General features: G+C 60.5%; 1 protein-coding gene across 1 annotated transcript in view; it reads right to left on the minus strand.

Moving 5' to 3' along the window:
* Nucleotides 1–332: 332 nt before the first annotated feature.
* Uck2 (uridine-cytidine kinase 2) overlaps nt 333–18,317 on the minus strand; it is a 61,318-nt gene continuing 43,333 nt past the window's right edge. The window contains exons 2-7 of the mRNA XM_047521381.1: nt 17,211–17,370; nt 16,534–16,630; nt 12,032–12,174; nt 7,373–7,470; nt 5,433–5,481; nt 333–3,488 (exon numbers count right to left, since the gene is read on the minus strand). Coding sequence (XP_047377337.1) covers nt 3,349–3,488; nt 5,433–5,481; nt 7,373–7,470; nt 12,032–12,174; nt 16,534–16,630; nt 17,211–17,370 — 687 coding nt within the window. The 3' untranslated portion in view covers nt 333–3,348. The remainder of the gene's footprint in view (nt 3,489–5,432; nt 5,482–7,372; nt 7,471–12,031; nt 12,175–16,533; nt 16,631–17,210; nt 17,371–18,317) is intronic.

The raw sequence follows: 18,317 nt of genomic DNA on the forward strand, positions 1-18,317 counted from the left end.
CCGTCACAAGGTGCCCTCTCCACCCTTCACACACCCCTTGGCAGTGAGGTTTCTTTTCACTTTCACGTGGAAGGGGAGGAAGGGCCAGGGGACTAGCCAGGGAGGGCAGGGACGGGGAGGCTACGTAACTGGAGACATCGGGGGACCCAGGCCTCCCCAGAACCCGGGCCTGGCCTTTCCGCTTGAGAGCAGGGCAAGGCTGCTGTTCCCACCAGTGCACATGCCCCGCGCCCTGGTCCTCAGCTCCTGTGCCAACGCAGGGCCCAGCTCCCCTCCAGCTGGCATCCGCAGCCTCGTCTGACCAGACACCACAGCAAAGCCCGGGTTGGATTTTTTCATTCAGTCTTTATTTACAGCAAAGTACATGTTTTCTGTAGCCACCAACAGTAAGGGAGGAGAGCAAGCATCTCCAAGGGAGGAAGGTGGAGTCTCTGAGCCACTCACTGGCCATGACCCAGCCGCCACACCCGGAGCAGGGAGGCACCCAGGGACAGAGGCCTGAAGGGCTCTGAGCTCCAGGGCTCCTCGAACAACCCTTTCCCAGGCTCTGCTCCTGTTTGGATGCCAAGAACGTGTGCCCACTCCGCTCTGAGACAAGTGTGACCCTAGCCTTGCCCAGCCAGCCCCTTCCTGGGCACGGGACCTCAGAAGGGCCCCTGGGAGACTCCGGGGCAGGGGAGAGAGCTCCCTGCACGGTCTGTCCTGAGCGCTGGTGCAGCCAAGGCCAGTCCCCAGGTCCCCTGCTTCCCAGCTGCTCCAGCTGACCCAGGCCCTGGTGAGACTGGCAGCACCCCGGGCAGGGCGACGGCATCAGTTCCAAGCCCGGGACAGGCAGGAGCCAAGCCCCCCATGATGGCTATGTGGCCAAGGCCTAATCCGAGCCCTGGGGACAGCAAACCAGGGACTCCCCTGCCTCTCCCTGGCCTGTCTGCGTAGAGCCCGCCAGATGACCCACGGCCGCTCTCAGGGTCTACTCTTCCTGCTCCAAACCAAAGGACACCTGAGCCACACTGGCACACCCTCCTCAGAGCCCTGTCCTTCCCGCACCAGCCTCCAGCTGCCCAGTGAAGACCATGGCTCAGGGGAGCTGTGCTGGCTGGTTGTGAGGCTGCCCTTCCGGCACAGGCCCGGGTGTCTCTCCTGGACACTCCCTCCATCCATGGACACCACCTGCGCAGAGAGCGGGGCTGGCCAGGCCCTCAGAAGCCCAGAGGGCCCCAGGCACACCTGGGAAGGCCTCCCTGCTTTGCTCACCCATGCCTCTTCCACCACCGCTCAGGGTGCTCAGGGGACAGACCCACGGCTAATGGTCTGATGACTCTCCTCCCGACTCCCAGCTGCAACAAGAGCCAGAGACTCAAAAATCCAGACCTGGGTTGTCTTACAAGGAAGCTTAAGTTCAGACACACAGCAGGATAGATGCTGGGTGGCCACAGAGGGGTGGACCCTTCCCATCTCCTCCCTGCCCTAGGCAGCAGGTCCCAGACACCAGCAAGCACTGCCCAGGGCCCCCAGCCAAGCCATGAGGACTTGTGATCCTCTCACAAGGGGGCAGGGGCAGCCCTCGACTGCGTCCAGGCTGGAAGTGGGTGGCTCAGAGACCCTGGAGGTTGGTCCCAACACCACAGGTAAATGAGGAAGCGGCTCAGTAGGTGAGGCCCGAGGGGAGGAGAACCCCCAGGGCAGCGGGGAACGCGGCCAAGGCACTAAATGGTTTGGCACCTGGGAGCTTCAAGTAACATCAGCGCCCTGGGTGCTGGCTCCCTGCAGGACAGTTCCACCCGAGCCCAGGCAGGCCAGCAAGACCAGGGGCCAGGTCCGGGGGTGCTCACCCAGCCTGCCACCCAACCAGGAAGGGGCGGGCCTGGCCCTGGAGCACCCTCCGGTGCAGCCTCTCACTGAGGACCCGCCTGGAAGGGCACCCGCGGGAGGCCCTCGTGCCGCTGGGGCTGCCGTCCCCAAGCTCCTGCCTGCTGCACAGCCTCATGGGCCTCTCGGGGCAGCAGACAGCGGACAGACAGGAGAATGAACTGAGTGCAAGCTGAGCCGGAGAGGGGAAGGAGTGACGTGGGCGTAACGGAGGCAGTTTGCCTGAAGGGCTCGAGGCTGAGGCAGAGGGAGAAGGCTCTGGCCACGCGGGGGACTAAGGGCGTGGCCTGCCAAGCACCGGGAGGGCGGCCGCCACACCGCGCGCCCTGGCTCTTCTGCAGGTGGACGTGGGGGCACAGGACTCCATGCTCACACCCGCCTCATCTCGCCGGGCCCCAGCCCCTCCACCCTCCGGTCAGAGTGCCAGAGTCCCAACTTCCTCCAAGGGGAGGTGCTCGGGACAGCCGGATCACGGCCCGCGCTTCCCGCCTGGGACTGCAGCTCAGGTGCCCATGATTTACACAGCCCCTTAAACACCTCTCTGCAGTCCTCTGGGGCAGTCCACCCTCCTGCCCTGCCATGGCTGGCCAGGTTGCCTGACCGAGGGCACGCGACCCACGTCGTGCTGCACATCTCCAGTCATGACCAACCAAAGCTCAGCCCCTGGTGTGGGCAGCTCACCCCCACAGCCTGGAGAGCTCAGCTGCACCACGTCCCGTAGACAGAAATGCCCAGGACACCGTGACCTGAGGACAAGCACTTCCTCAAAGACTCGGGGTGGAGACGCGGCTGCGCTCCCTCCCTCCCGACTCGTCACTCGGAAGTGACCCCCAACCCTGCTGCTTGGGCTTCCTAGAGAGGCTGGGCAGCAGGGAGTGAGGAAGCCGGCTAGCAGCCAGAGGCGGGAGTGGGGCCAGAACACCTGCACACCTGTCCCCTTCCCTGAGTTCGATTCTGAGTGAGACCTTACCTAATTCAACTCAAGACAAAAGCACCTCCCATCAAGCCTCTAAGCTTCAGCTCCAAGGAGGGGGCACCTCGCAGGGAGGCAATCGGGCTTCTAACCCACTCCAGGAGCAAAGCGGCATCAGCTGGCCAACTCCCCACAGCACAGCCCCAGATCCAGCCCCAAATACACAGGCACAGGCCCCTGCAAAATACTTACGGCAAAGAGCTGTACAGTATTTGTACATTTACACAAAAATAGATCCTTTTATATATATATATCTATATATACGTTATGTATTTATAACTGGTTACACGTTGGATTCATAATCAGGCATCACCAGGAGACGTTGGCACGGTTTGTTGCTTAAGCTCAGGTCAAGTTCTGTGATTTCGCCGTTCCGAAGTACGAAAAGGAAAAAGAAAAAAATCAGAGGCATTTCATCTCCATGGTGTTTTCTTAAATACAGTAACGTCAGAGGAAGCGGCGAGCAGATGACGCTGCCGGAGACCGGGGGGCCTGAAGATCCAGGGTCAGTGTGGCCGGCTGCTGGACTCCGATGGCTGCCTCTTGCGTGACGGGGTGTAGCCATTAAGGCAGCCGTTGGTCTGTCGCTTGGAGAGCCCTCCGTTGAGGATGTCCTGGATGTGCTGCACGATGAGGTTGATGGCCACTGTGGGACAGAGATCAGCAGGGTTGGGGTGGCAGGGAGGACACGCAGGCGGGGGTGGCGGGGGCCGGACTGACAGGCACACTGGGGAAGAGGCAGAGCCTCCAGGGAAGGGGCGCTGCAGCCGAGGGGCACCCTCCAGGCCTCAGCTGGCTGCCCAGGTGCCCCCGCAGAGAGCACCTAGGAAAGGGCCTCTCGTCGGCAAGGGCCAGCGCGCCCTGAACGAAGCAAGCAGCACAGCTCTGCAGGGCTGGCGGCTGGCCCTGGTGCTGACACCACCAGTTAGCACAGGCCCTTTACGAAGGAGCCCGCCAGCTCCACTCCAAGGGAGGGCAAGCCCGTGAACGGTCCTCTTCCCCGTCAAAAGCAGAGGGCAGAGCCATCACGTATGGCCATCGGAAACAAAGTACACCCCTTGACCAACTGACACGAATGTCACCAAGCACAGAGGAGACATGGGTGCTCCTGACGCGACATGCACTCAGCTGGTCCGCTCCTCGGCCCGACAGACTGTGCTAGCTAATCCAGTCATCGGCAACAATGGATGACCCCAGCGGAGGGCCACCCGCACCCCAGCAGGCCTGCACCCACCACCGTCACTGCCGTGAAGACCAGAGACAGGCTGAGGGGCCTCTGCTGGCTAGAGACCACGTCAATGTTGCTGCTCCTGAATTCAATGACTGCACTGTGCTCGTGGCGAGAATGCCCTTACTCTCCACCACGTGGCGGTGCCAGGCATGGTGGCCCACGCCTGCCAATCCAGAGCTGTGATTGGGTATGTGGTCTCCCCCAAAGCCTTGAGATGATTCAGGAAAGCTTAGAGATGAACGACTGGGCTATGAGGACCTTAGCCTAGCCGGTGGGTTAATCTTTTGGGGTTTATATTTCGTCTGTGGTGAGCAGAGTTCTCTCTGCTTCCTGCTGCCTTATCCCAAGCTGCTTTCTTCTGCTATGCCCTTCTGCCATGATGTTCTGCCCACCTTCGGCCCACAGCAATGGCATCAGCTGACCATGGACTGAACCTCTGAAACCATGAGCCAAAGTAAACTTTCCCTCCTTTATGTTGTTCTTGTTAGGTGTTTTGGTCATAGCAACGAAAAAGCCCAGCTACTGAGAAGCTGAGAAAGGAACATCACAAATTCGAGGCCAGCCTGGGCAACTCAGTGAGACCCTGTCTCAGAATTTTTAGGGGGTGGAGGTGGAGCTGGGGTGCAGCTCAGAGGTGGAGCACTTGCTTGCAAAGCATGCAGGGGGCCTGGGGTGCAATCCCCAGTACTGCTTAAAAATTCCCAAGCAACTCAGCCGTGTGTGCGTGTGTGTGCGTGTGCACACGCGTGTGCTCATATGTGTTGCTAGGGACTGAACCCAGGGCCTCCCACGTGTGAACCAAGCACTCTGACACTAACGGGCACCACCAGTACTTTGTTGTTTTGTTTTAATTCTCGGGCAGGGTCTCGCGAAGCTGCCCAGACTGGCCTGGAACTTGCAATCCTCCTGCCTTGGTCTCCCACGTCCCTGGGACTGCAGACGCCCACCACGGCACCTGGCAATAAATGTTTAAGTGGAGGAAAAATGAAATGATAATAAAGGGGAAAGAAGGCAGGGTCCTGTCTTACAGGTAGACTCTGCCACAAACGTCAAATCTGGAGATGGGCTGGCGCATAAGCAGAGGGCCACCCGGCTGTGTCCTGGAGGGCCCTGTGACGGCAGGTGTTCTACGTCACTCTGAGGAGGAGGCCTGCTGTGCTGCCTGGTGGCAAGGCACGCAGGGGCCACCCTGGGCAACAACAGCAGAAGGCCCCAGCCTGCCAAGGGCACAGCCAGTGCCTGCCCTCCCCACCTGAACACCACCCAGGCCCTGATCCCAAGGCAGGGATGCAGAGAGCAAGCCACTGCTGCCGCATCCTGCCCGGCCCGTGGCTGGCAGCGTGCCCCACGGGGACTCACCGAGATTGTCTGCACCTCTAGGAATTATCACATCGGCATACTTCTTTGTCTGTGGAGAGAGACGTGCAGAACGTGTTAACAGAGGGGCTCAGGGCAAAGTGATCCAGCCCCTCCCGAGGAACATGGGGAGGGTCCACCTTCCTCAGAGCCAGGGAGGAAGGGAGTGGGCAGGGTCAACAGAACAAAGATGGAGGGTGTTCCTGTGTCAGTGAGGCGCTGGTCCTGACCAAGCTACTAACTCAAACCAACTCATGGCTCAACTTCTCTTTGTGCACCAGGACCTGTATCTACCTCGTCTCGTCGTATTATAGTAGAGCAGATGGCTTCTTAGCTCCTGTTCCTAGCCCCACCAGCCTTCAGAACTTGGACATCAAACACTAACACTAGGAAAGTTCTCCAACACTAGGAAAGTCATGAACTAGAACAACCTAGGCTCGTGAGGGGTCAAGTCCACCTGAACTCTGACACAGTCTGCAGGTCACAATTCATCCTGGCCAGGAAAAGCCAGAAAAGGCCCCCAGCACCCCGTTTCCCTGGCCCCACCAATGGTGGACAGAGCTGGCTTCATGACTGCACTGTGAAGTGAAGCCACGGCAGACACACTCCTGTGTGTGTGTTTCAATTCACTGGGACTCTGGACGCACTCCTGAGCCTGCTGTGTGAGCTCCCTCACCATGAGCTTCCAGGCCACCTGCAGACGCACACCTCTGCCAGGCCCACCCCAACGCAGACTTGGTGGACATCGATCAGGTCTGAGTCCCTGGCTTGTGGAGGAATGAGTTGGTCTTTTCCTGAGCAAAGAGTGGCTGGACAGTGGGAATAAGCAGAAACAACCCGAAAAGCTTTTGTCTAGAATCTTCCACTCCACTACAACCAGGTGAAGTGGCAAATGATGTCTGATAATGAAGTAACTCTGGGTCCTTGTCCTGTTATTAACAGCACAAGGGCCTTGGGCAGCTGAATGGCCACAGAGCTTTGCACAGCTCCAGTGTCCCCTCAGACAGGTGTCACGGCTACTCAGGCCAGCTTGGGGAAAGTGCACCTATGCCTGGCTAGGAACCAAAGTCAAGTCTGGCTTGATGGACAGCCTGCTAACAGACTTAAAGAAAGAAAGAGGTTGGGAACGTAGTTTTCCAGGAGCGAGAAGCTGATCACTGGGGTGAGCAGAGAAATCCCACGCCCAGTCCTGCTCTGCACCTGTGCTCAAGGCCTTCCCAGCCTGTAGTCCGCAGGAGCCCTCACTGGCCAGCCTCCCTGCCCTCCCTGGGAGCTTGATTTGGATAACAAGGGGCTGGGCCGCGGTGAGGTCACCTGGGGGAAGAAGCGATGACGGGTGCAGGCCCCTGTCACAGGCTCCCGTCCCACACCAGCTGTCACGTCCTTCCTCCACCACACACCTCTGGTCTCCAGCAGGCTTTCCGGAGGCTCCACTGGCCTCCCCAGGAAGCAGAGGGTGTCCCCGGGCTGAGGGCTGGCTTACCAAGGTCCTGGACGCCCTTGTCTCCATGGTCTCACCTCAGCGCTCCCAGCTGCCTGGGAGGGCTGGAGAGCGCACGCCAGGAGGGAGTGGGGTCACCTGCTGCAGGACAGCATGCGTCTGCCCTGGGGCGCTCGCCCAGGTGGAGGAGGAGACCAAGGGGGCCACCCGACGTCCTGCCAAGGGCCATGCCTGGGCCGGGCACAGCCATACCACCAAGCAGGAAATGCAGAACTTGCTGAACTACAGAGCCAGCATGAGGCCTGGCCCGGCCCTCAAGGGCTCCCCGAGGAAGAACGGCAGGACACCAAGCACCCCGGGCGCCCTCTCTTGGGACCGCAGGGCAGAGACTCTTGGCGAGAGGAGGGGACTCGAGCTGGGGACTCCAGCAACTTACGTACCTTTATGTGTACCACGAAATTAAGTTCTAGGTTCAACAAAGACAAGCCAAAACGCAACTCACTGGCAAGCAGAATTCCTCAAAGGCAGGCTTGACGAATGTAATGTACTGAGACAAAATCTGCTCAAGGTCCCTCCCTCTCTCGCTGATGTCCCTCAGAACTGTAAGAGAAGAAAACAAGACTCAAGAAAACGGCGTGGGCGCCGCCAGACGCGCCCGCGGGGAGCAGGCCCTGGACTCCGTCACCCCTGCTAATCAGAAGAGGGTTCCTCGGAGGCCGGCAAGGGCAGGGCAGGAGCTTCGAGGAACAAGTCACCCACCCAAGTCTTACTTCCTCAGCTGGGGAACAGAAGACGTCCCGCCCAGAGCCGGCAGACGCCTGCTTCAGCTCACAGCTGGCCAACCAAACTCCAATGTGACCACGTGCCCAGACGGCCTGGAGGGCCAGGGCAACGGGCAGCCTGGGTTCAGGCAGGGGTGGCTGCGCGCCACCCTGCCACTGGCCCTGTCCGGAAGTCCAGGTGGCTCATCTCAGGCTCCCCAGGCCACTGGGGCAGGGAGGCCCTGCTCACCAGCAGCACAGGTCTGCACACTCAAGGATCCTTACTGAGAGGACAGTGAACTAGGACACAGTGGCCAGAGCAGAGCAGCAGCCCAGGTGGCCCCAGACTCTTCTGCCACTGTCCTCTCCTGCTCTGTTTTATTCAGGGACTTTCACCACTTTTGTCAATTAAGTCTTTTGTCAAAAATGGAAAGGGGGCTGATCGCCCTGGCTCTGCCACTGCACCTGACCTCCGAGCATCAGGCTCCGTGGGTCGTACGCCTGCAAGAGTCCCTCCCTCACCACTGGGGTAGCCCGGGATCCTGCTGCCCACCTGCTACGTCTTCTGGCCCGGCCCCGAGCTTGCCACCCACCCACCACCATCTGCAAAGGCCCCCAGCCCCTCTGAACCGTGTCTCGGGTAATGGCTCGCGTGAGGGGGAGACGCACCAGACAGCAGGGCAGGATCTGAGAGTGAACCTCAGGGCTAAACCGCGGCTCTCGCTCCACTCGCAGGTGGCCAGGAAGGAGGGCGGTGCTGCGGCTCCCGTCCCTCGGAGGACGGGGAAACGGCCTCCCAGAGCCGACCCAGGCCGGGCATCTGGCTTTAGGCCAGTCCTGGTCGTGCACGGTCCGCTGGCCCCCACCTGCCAGGACCTTCCTCATACCCATCTGCCTGTCCACACGGCCTGGCCACCACCTGCCAGGGAACGGCTCTCTCCCACCTTGCAACACGGCCCCTGCTCCGGCTGCCCCAGAGGGTCTGCTGGGCAGACTTGGCCGGGGAGGAACAGAGGCACTGCCACGTGGCCCCTGCCTCAGATCCTTGGCGCTCGGCACGCACAGTGATGACTTCAACGGGGCCAAAACCTGCAGCCAGAGGCCTCCAGCCCTCCACACGTCCCCGGACAAAGCCCACAGAAAAAGGAAGCCAGATCAAAGGGGCATCGGAGCTGGAAGAGAACAAGCACCTCACACCCGGGCGGCTGGGCTTCCCGCCAGCCCCGAGGCTGGCTTTGTTTAGCAATACAGGACACACGCGTCTTCCGCACTGTGGGAAGCTCTGTCCGCCGGCATGGCCAGGACACACTGCCCTCTGCCGGGTCCTGGGCTCCCTGCGTCCTGCAGACCTGGACACTCATCTGCTGGGCTGAGAGAAACAGCTGGTCATGCAGGAAGAGGTGTGGGGGACAGTCACCGTAAACCTACACAGCGCACATCCACAGTGAAGAGGGAGGGACCGGGAGGGGAGGGAGGAGTCATGCCACAGGACGGGGGCCAGAAAGCTGTCCTGACATGGGGACCGTGCCAACCAGAAGACGCCACCCACCTCTGCTCCCAAGAGCCCTCAACCCGGGCCAGCACCTAAGCCAGAGACCTGCGGGCCACACCCACTGCAACGAGAAGCCCCGCTCCTTGACACGGTCTGAGCAGGAACACAACAGGGCTGAGTCAGAGCAAGGTCTCGGCACAAACTGGAAACTCCTGGGACTCACAACCAGGGCCATCCACAGTCTGGACACCACACATTTGCTGGGCCAGGACAGGCCCTTTGAGAGGACAGGGTAAAGGGCAGGAAATGGCAAGTCTACCATGACCCCTGCCTGGCCTTCTCACTCCAGCCTTCAAACCTAGCGGTGCTCTTCCTGGCCTCCCAAGCCAAGAGCAAGATCTAGGAAGAACCGCAGTACGGACAATTCCTCGACGGTCACGTTGGCTCATGTCACCAAGTGGCTGAGGAGCTGTGTCTCCCTATACTGAAAGAACAGACTGCACATACCAAGGCCCCTGCCTCCCGACCCTCGATGAACCAGGCCCAGGGAGCCAGGCAGCAGAGGAGGGGCAGAGGCCGCCATGCTGGCCCTGCCACGTGCTCCCGGGCCTGTGCTCGGAGCACCTGAAGCCACGTCCTGAGTGGGGGATTCCGGCTCCCAAGACTGCACCACTCCAAGGCAGAACCCCACCAGGGTCGACTCAGAATGGGAGGTCGCATGCCCAGAGGGTGTGGCGAGGAGGTGGGCACCACCACGCGTCGGAATGCTCAAGCCCCACAGTGGCTCCTGCCCATCCCTCCCTCTCCCTCAGCACCCTGCACCCCACCAAGGACCTGCTAGATCTCCCTGTGTCGCAAGTGTAGAGAGAATGGAGGCTCAGGTAGAGCGTGGAGCAGGCCCACCAGGTAAGGACGTGGCCTCGACAGTAGGTGACCACAGCACCAGGGTGCACGGGTCAGCAGAACTGGACCCAAGAGGCCCCAGCAAGACAGGGTCCCCGCTCCACGCGGGGACCCCATGCCAAGAAAGGAACAGGAGCACTCAGCCCACAGCGTGGGGCCCGCTGGGATCAGGGCCTGGCCGCCCGCGCGGGGCCCCCACCTCCGGGGCATCCTCTCGCGCTTCCCTCCCCCACACCCCGGCCCAGGCTGTGACGCCCCAGCAGTGCCTGCATCAGCCCGGTGCCAACTCCTGGGACGTGGCCCCAGCAGTCCTACAGAGAACCCAGGGAAGGCGCCCCAGCCACCCCAACAGAAGGGGCTTCTATCTGCCACACAGGCCTCAATGACCACACCACGGGCCGACCCCAAAGACCACTAACCCCACGATACCCGGGGTGCCCGTTCCGAGATGATCCTCCAACAGGAAGATGAGCTACAAGGAAGTGAAGCACCTTTGCCCAGGGCGATGGGGAGCCCAGGATCTCATGCTCTTCGCCCGACTCCACCTGTCCTGCTCAACACCCCGGGCAGCCCCTGATCCCAGCGGGAGCACCCGCAAGCAAGCGGGGTGGGCCCTGCGCTCGGGGCAAGGGCGAGGGAGGGGGTGTGTGCGTGGGCTCCGGTACCCACCCCAGAGCCCACACGACCCTACCCAGCAGACCTGTGCTGCTGAGAGCAGGTCTGTCCCACAGTCCCCACAAGGACACCCAAAGCCTGGGGTGTCCCAAGAGCTGCCAAGTCAGAGGGGAGCAGGGCTCTGCTGAGACCAAGCACGGCCACTCTCCGCTCCTCGCCTGGCATCCCTGCGCCCTCCCTGCTGGGCGTGGAGTGGACTCCAACCACTTGGAGGCACTGCTTGGCGGAAGGGCAGGCCCAGGACGTGTCTCCCCACCATCCGGTGGCTCCCACAGCTCTGGCAACCAGAGACCGCGTCAGATGCAAGCAGGCTGGGCCCAGGAGCAAGACCGCACCCAGGATCTGAGGTCAGACCACTCTGGCAGAGGAGCCGACCTGGGAGTCCCCTTGCCCACCACAGGGACGCGGACCTTAAGTCACTTTTCACTCCCTGCCACCTCCGTCCAGTGCCACCCCAAACCTTACCTGCTCTTGCCGCTTCCCACCACCTAAGCGTGACAGCCTGCCTCAGGTCCAGATCCGCGGGTGGTCTCCCCCGGCCTCCCCAGGCTGCCCACTGCCCGCGCCTACGTGTCCTGTCAGAATGAAGAGCACTCCGCTCCCGGCTCCTTGCCTGTGGAGCCAAACTGGAAGTCCCAGGGCCACAGTGGCCCAGCTACTTTCTAGTGTCTCCTCCTATGACCCTCGGTCTACCCTCAGAAGAGGCCAGCATCTGTCTGCCCGGCACCTTCCTGCGTCGCTGACCCTGCATCGAGGCCCCGACCGTCCCTCCTAGTGGAACAGTCCTCCCGAGCTCAGCTCCCACCAGAGGGACCTCTGCACCTCTGGCAGTGGGCACAGGCTTGGCTCAGCCTGGGGCAGCTGTGGGGCTGCCGGGACCGCCCAGCATGGCCTGGAAAGACGACGGAGCTGGAGAAGCCGTGGTGGGATGGGTGCCCAGAGCGGAGGGCACAGTTCTCCATCCCCATGGCCTACAGCTGGTCCAAAGTCGAGGCGTCCTAATGGGGGGCTTGGGGACCACAAGGACTGGGTGTTTAAGTACCTTCCCTGGTGCAACCAGCATGTGGACGTCTCATTTCAACTCAGTGACCTCACAGCCTATCTAACCCAAAACAGTTAGTGACTAACCCCTTCTCAAATGTCACCCGGCGTTTGGGCGGCAGGACATCCGGCGGGGTGGACTGATGTAGCTAGGCTAGGCCATGTGGACACATGTCTGCCCTGGGAAGGCCCAGACCACTCAGGAGTGGCGGGGGTCAGTCATGGGCTCCCAGGCCCCCTGTCCCCAAGATAGCCACCAACAGGGCCACTGGAGGCTTACGAAGCACACCTCTTCGGGAAAGCCGTGTGTCCGCATCTGTATCCACAAAAAGCTTCATCTGGAACAGGTCTCGGACCTCCTGGGAATAGAAGGCCAGGATCCCTTCGAAAAGCACCACGTCTGCAGGATAGACTGTGACCGTCTCCTCTTTCCTGCAAAGCAGAGTCGACAAGAGGTCAGCGGGGGAGCACAGCTGCAGCCCTAGCCCGGGCAAGTCCCTGCCCTCCGCAGATGCGGGGCAGACGCAAGGGCTCCTCCAGCCCCGCAGAGCTTCAGGAGGCCGTGGATCACGGCCACAGGGCCCGGACAGAACTTGGCTGGAAAAGGACGCCTGTGACCAGCTTTTGCCATAAGGTAGGAATGGAGCAGACACCCTCCTCCCGGAACAAGAAGCCCGCTGTGGCGTGGAGACCAGGGCAGACAGCAGATCCGACTCCCGGCTTCTCCAAAGCGGGTCCAGGAACGCTCCACGCCTACAAAAGGATGCTCCGCGCTTCACAGCACGCAAGCCCTCGGCTTCACATGTCCACCCCTCCCGACGCCTGAGGCCGCTGGAGGCTCTGACTCTGGAAAGACGAGGTGGAAGAGAAAGCACCAGCGTGAAGGCCGTCTGTCTTGCCTGAAAGCTCTTCCAGGAGCCAGTGCGGTGGCCAGGGCCCGTCATTATGGACAGAGCAGGACGTCACCACGGCCTCTACCTGCCCCTCGGGGCAGAGGCTTAGGAAGCCTGGCTTTCAGAGCCGGTGGGTGGGCCCCTGGGGCACGGGGAGGGAGGGGCTCTCCCAGGCAGGACTGGGGCCACCTCGCCTCCCTACTCTGTGGCCTCCCTCACTTCACCCAGCAGCCCCCTTGCCCTGGGTCTCGCGTGCCAACGCCACCAGAGGCAGGGGTGACTGCCTCCACAAGGTCTGCTACTCTCCATGACAAGCAGCCGGGTGCAGTGGCACAACTGTAATAGCAACTCAGAGGCCGAGGCAGGGGGATCGGAAGTTCTAGGACAGCCTCAGCAACTTAAGAAAACTTAGCGAGACCCTGTCTCAAAGTAAAAATAAAAAGCTTAAGAATGTGGCTCCGTGGCAGAGTGCCCTGAGTTCAATTCTCAAAAAAATAATCAATTAAATAAATAAAACAAATGTTTTTAAGTTCTTAAAGCAACAGTTGTATCTGTGCAAACACAGGGAGACCAGCAGCAAGGGCCCCCTGCGAGGGTGCTGCTGGTCCCCCCCGGTGAACGCTGGTTCCTCGAGGGCACGGGGGCAGCTTCGGAGAGGCAGGACATAGCACGTGGAAGCCAGCAGAGAAAAGGACCAGCAGTGAGGCTGGAGGGCCTCCAGAACCCTGGCACGACTCAAGAGCTCATCGAGTCGGGGGGCTGAGGGGTCCATACTCACACCTGGTCCCTGTCCCACCCCACATCCCCGAGGTAAGGGCTCTGGGGTGGAGGCAGAGCTCCAGTGTTGCTTAAAAGCCCCCAGGTGTTTCTGGCATGGTGCCAGCTTTGAGAAACACAATCTGGAGGAATAGCCACCACCAGGCCACAGGGCGCGGCCACCGCGCTCAGAGGCGGGATGATGGGAGGAGCACGAGGAGCAGATCCAGGTGACGCCCCCACTGAGGGAAGGCGGGAGCGCTCTGCTGAGAAGCCGCCTCATGGGGTCCCTGGCTTCACCTGAGAGACAGAGGACAACAGCGCCAGGCTCACCGTACACAACACCAGGTGGCAGACTGGGTGCCCAAGAAACACCAGGAGGAACAGGTGGTTTCCCAGGAAGGAGGTGACCACTACCCGCTTTGCTGTGCCCTAAGAAGTCAGGATCGATCATTTCCCTGGTGCACACACAGGTCAAGGGGGGAAATTCCAAAGCGACTCAGACTAAAAACAACACTGACTGAGCGGCTGACCCGATGGTCCAGAAAACACAGACCCAGATGGCTGGGTCATCTGAGACAACAGGGTGGGGGCAAACAGATGTCTTCCTAGTGCGACCAACTCTTCCACATCCCAAAGGCCTCTGGGTGGGTTGGGATGCCCCCAAGTGGTCCTTGAGAGCTGGCAGCGTGGCTGGGCTCAGAAACTGTTTCTCAGCAGAGAGGCTGTGCATCACCAGAGAGGGTTTTAAATAAATGGCATCTACACGGGCATTCCAGCAGGCTGCACTGTCCACACGGGAACTTGAAGGGGAGACACCCAGCTTCCCCCACTGCCTCTCCTCTGCAGTGATCACAGCCTCTCTCCATCACAAACCTCATTCCTCATCACACACCTGAAATTCCAGCGGCTCAGGAGGCTGAGGCAGGAGGATCACAGGTTCAAAGTCAGCCTCAGCAACTTAGCAAGACCCTAAGCAACTCAATGAGATGATCCTGTCTCTAAATAAAATATTTAAGAAGGGGTGGGGTGTGGCTTAGTAGTTAAGCATCCCTGAGTTAATCCTGGTACCAAAAGAGAAAAAAAAAGACACTCACTCTACTGCCTTGGTCTTCCACAGGCCTCTTCCTCGACAGCCTCACCAAGGCCCTTCCTGCTCCAGAAGGGTCTTCCTGCGGCTACACCTGAGCGCCTGTGGCTCCCCACTGCTAGCACGTCCGTGCTCCTGACCCCAACACCACACCCTGCACGACTGGGATCTGAGGCCTCCTGGCTGCTGGGCACCCACACAGACCCCTTCCCTCCAGCTCCCCAGCCGTCCATCCCTGCAGAACTGTCCGTAGGATCTGTGACATGCTCTCCAACTGTCACCTTGGAAGTCCCTCCCGACAACCTCCCCCCACAGCACAGCCTCGCACAGGCTGCTCTGGGCAACCGCAGGAGGTGCAGCCCCCCGCTCTGCAGGACCTTGCTCGGGCAGCAGGCTGCACTGCCTCCTCCTGAACCAGGGACGGCAGGCATGGGCACCAGCTGGCCACGCCCCTCCGTGGCAGAACGGCAGCCCAGGATGCCCACCTGGTGTGGTTGCAGGCTCTCTGCCATGAACACGAGGAAGGCGACCATGAGGCAGAATCCACAGTGATCAGGGGAGCGCGGTGCTGAGGCAGGTCACCGAGAACACTCCACAGCGTCCCTGGGGCTGGGAGCTGGACACAGTGCCCTGCTGTGCTGCTGCAACGTCAGGCTAAACCCTGGGGTTTGCCCTCACACCCTGGCTGCGCCTACCAGCCCAACATTCAAATCAGCTGCGACTCCTACCCTGAACCCCTTTATTCCTGAATCATCTGCAAGGGTCGCCGGCTGACCCGGGCATGACGACTGGGGTCCCGAGCTGGACACTCCCCCACGGCGGCACCTGGTCTTCTGAGGTGTGCTTCAGGAGATGCTGGTGAGGGACAAGAGGTGTAGCAAAGCAGCCCCGCCTACATCTCAAGCCCCACACCTGCCCTCCCGGCTTCTTCCTCTGACCAGTTCCTTGCCACGCCTGTGAACCTGGGAGAGCTGCAGGCCAGGTACCCACTGAGTTGACTGAGATATGTAGTCACAGAGCTTGGAGGCAGTGGGTCATACACAGAGACAGCTGGTAAGAGACAAGTTCTAATTTCCCATCTCAACACTTCAACTCAAGAAAGAACGGGATAAGGGAGCCAGGAGGGAAGCATGAAATACTGGCAGAGCACACACAGCCAGGCTGAGAACTCCAAGGAGCCACAAGCCGAGAACCCAGAGGAACCATGCTTGTGCAGTGCACCCTGCAGGAGGTCAGCATGAGGCCAGGAAGTCCCAAGAGTTTTCACGTTAAAACTGGGTCAGAGCCAGGCACCATGGCACACGCCTGAAATCCCAGCAGCTTGGGAGGCTGAGGTGGGAGGAACCAGAGTTCAAGGTCAGCCTCAGCAACAGCAAGCAACTCAGCGAGACCCTGTCTCTACATAAAATACAAAAAAGGGCTGGGGGCGTGGCTCAGTGACTGAGTGCCCCTGAGTTCAAACCCCGGTACCAAAACAAAAAACAAAAACAAAAACTGAGTCAGAATGAGCAGAGAAGAGTCATGAACGGGCTGAAGGTGCCTGGGGCCTGGTCAGCAGGAGGGAACACCCTCCCCAGGAGCCCACCACCACTCAGAGGGAGGAGGGCGCGCTACCCAGCCAGCACCTGCCCAGGGGGAACTGTTTGGCCTGGGCTGAGAACCCCCCGGAGTGCTCGGCCAACCCCGAGATCCGCACCTGGCCATCTCAAACCCACACAGCCCTGTGCCTGGCCCAATCCCACGTCACCAGGAGAGCAAGAAGAAGGGCTCTTTGTTCTTCCTGCCCTTCCTCCACCTTTCTTACATCCTGTTCCAGGAACAGCTCGGGATGTGGGACCAGAACACGTGTGCAGCGCCACCCAGCACCCATGAACCTGCCCTTCCAAGCACAGAGCATGCCGCCCAGATCTTTCCAGGAAACGCCACGGGCTCCCCAGCCAGGCCGCAGGGCACACAAGGCAGTGCCGCCCCGCCACTGGCAGCTGCAGGGGTCGATGGGGACAGGTCAGAGCGCAGACCCAGGCTGCTGTGGGTGGCGGGTGGCCCACTTACCGAGAATGGGAGACGAAGTCGTACACGGGGATCTGAACCGTCTTCCCTTCGGTGATTTCTTTGAGAGTCTTGAAGATGAGTTCATTGTCAAAGGCATCTGAAGGAGATCAGACTGTCAGCAGGTCTGACTTTCAGCTCGTTTCTCCCAGGACCGTGCACAGGACGGGCCCTGAGGGGAACATGAGAGCTCACAGGCGCGTGAGCTGGCAGCAGGTCTCTGGCCTCTGGCAGAGCCTCCCTAGCCTCCACTCCTCCTCCTGCTAGTTCAGCTGTGGCTTAGGACTGGCCCATGCTCACCAGGAGGCCAATGACCAGGGGACACCACAAGCCTGTGCCTAGGTCTGACTCCACCACCAAGTGCAAAACCACCCAGGCACCGCCCTCAGCCTGTGTGCGCACTGGGTTGAGCACCTGCTTGCCCAGGGGCCAGGCCGGGGAAGGGGCGGCGCAGGCTGCTGTGGCTCAGCGGTGGCATGAGGGCCCACCGTGGGGTCACTCAGGGCTGGCGCACCCGAGGCCCAGGCTCTCGCATCCCCAGCATGCCATTCAGGGCGAAGCAAGTGCGCCAACACCGCTTCCTCCCCTTAAGCTCCAGCCCCTCAGGACAGTCCTCAGGTCCCTGCTGCCCCTCCCTCCCCTGGCAGCACAGGACCTCCTCCCTCCCCCTCCCGACTCACCCGGGTGATCAAAATTGAACTGGCCCTTCAGGGCTTTGGCCTTCTGGTCCGAGGTGAGGACACGGTAGAAGCTGTCCTGGCTCAGGATGACCACCTGCTTCTGGCGGTAGTCCACCTCGTTCTGCCCCAGGAGTTGCACGATCTTGGCACAAACCGAAGACTGCAGGAGAAAAGAGCACAGGAGGATGAGGGGGCAGCCTGCAGGTGGAGAGAGCACCCAGGAGGGCCAGCTTCGTGGAGGCGTGGAGGCGCGGAGGCCCCAAGGCCCAGCTGCAGCTGCTGAGAGGCTGGCCCTCTCCTCCCTGCCCTTGGATGCCGCAGTGCCAGCAGCTCTGCCTCCTCTCCCACAAATCTCCACGAATCCACCCCAGGACAGTAATGGCTGACTCCACCTGCTTGTGCCCTGGGTGTGCCCACACCCCAGGATGAGGGGCCTGAGTACCGCGGGGCATCCTCGGCCCCCGTGCCTGCAAGCCCCCGCCAGCCAGCGAAGCCAGCCAGCGAGGCCCGGGTGGCGCCTTGGCTCTGCCTCTGCTGGCTGCTTGTGCTCTATCCCTAGCCAGGACCACCCGGCAGAAAGCCAGGGCCTCTCCACAAGCACCACCCATGCCCACCGAACCCAGGGCGTCTCAAACACCTGGACACCAACTCCCAGTGAGCATCCTGCAGGCTCCGTGCTGCGCCTGGGGATGCACACTGCTGCCCGTGCCCCCCGCACACTGCAGGGGTGTGCAGAGGGAGGGCCACAAAAGTAATCCCACAGGGTCCTGAAGGACTGTATCCACTAACTCACTTCTTCTTTCATTTGATACAAAGTTTAACTTTAAAACGTCTATATTAGGAAAACTCTAGAAGCCATAACGCATGACTCCCTATAGAACTGGTTGACCTAATTACAATGGATGGAAAAGCAGCAGAGTTAGAGGTATTTGGGATTCAACCTTAGAGGCATTTTTTCAAGTTACAATTCTTATAAAAGTGTGCAGGCATAACCACAGGCCACTCCTGTTACACTAGCCTATGCAAATACAACTGTCTTGCGCAATGTGTCCTGTTGTACAAACCACAGAAGAATCTTGGAGGAACAGTAATATCTGGTCCCATTTG

This window comes from Sciurus carolinensis, chromosome 12, assembly GCF_902686445.1.
Source record: "Sciurus carolinensis chromosome 12, mSciCar1.2, whole genome shotgun sequence".
In the NCBI taxonomy this organism is placed as follows: domain Eukaryota; kingdom Metazoa; phylum Chordata; class Mammalia; order Rodentia; family Sciuridae; genus Sciurus; species Sciurus carolinensis.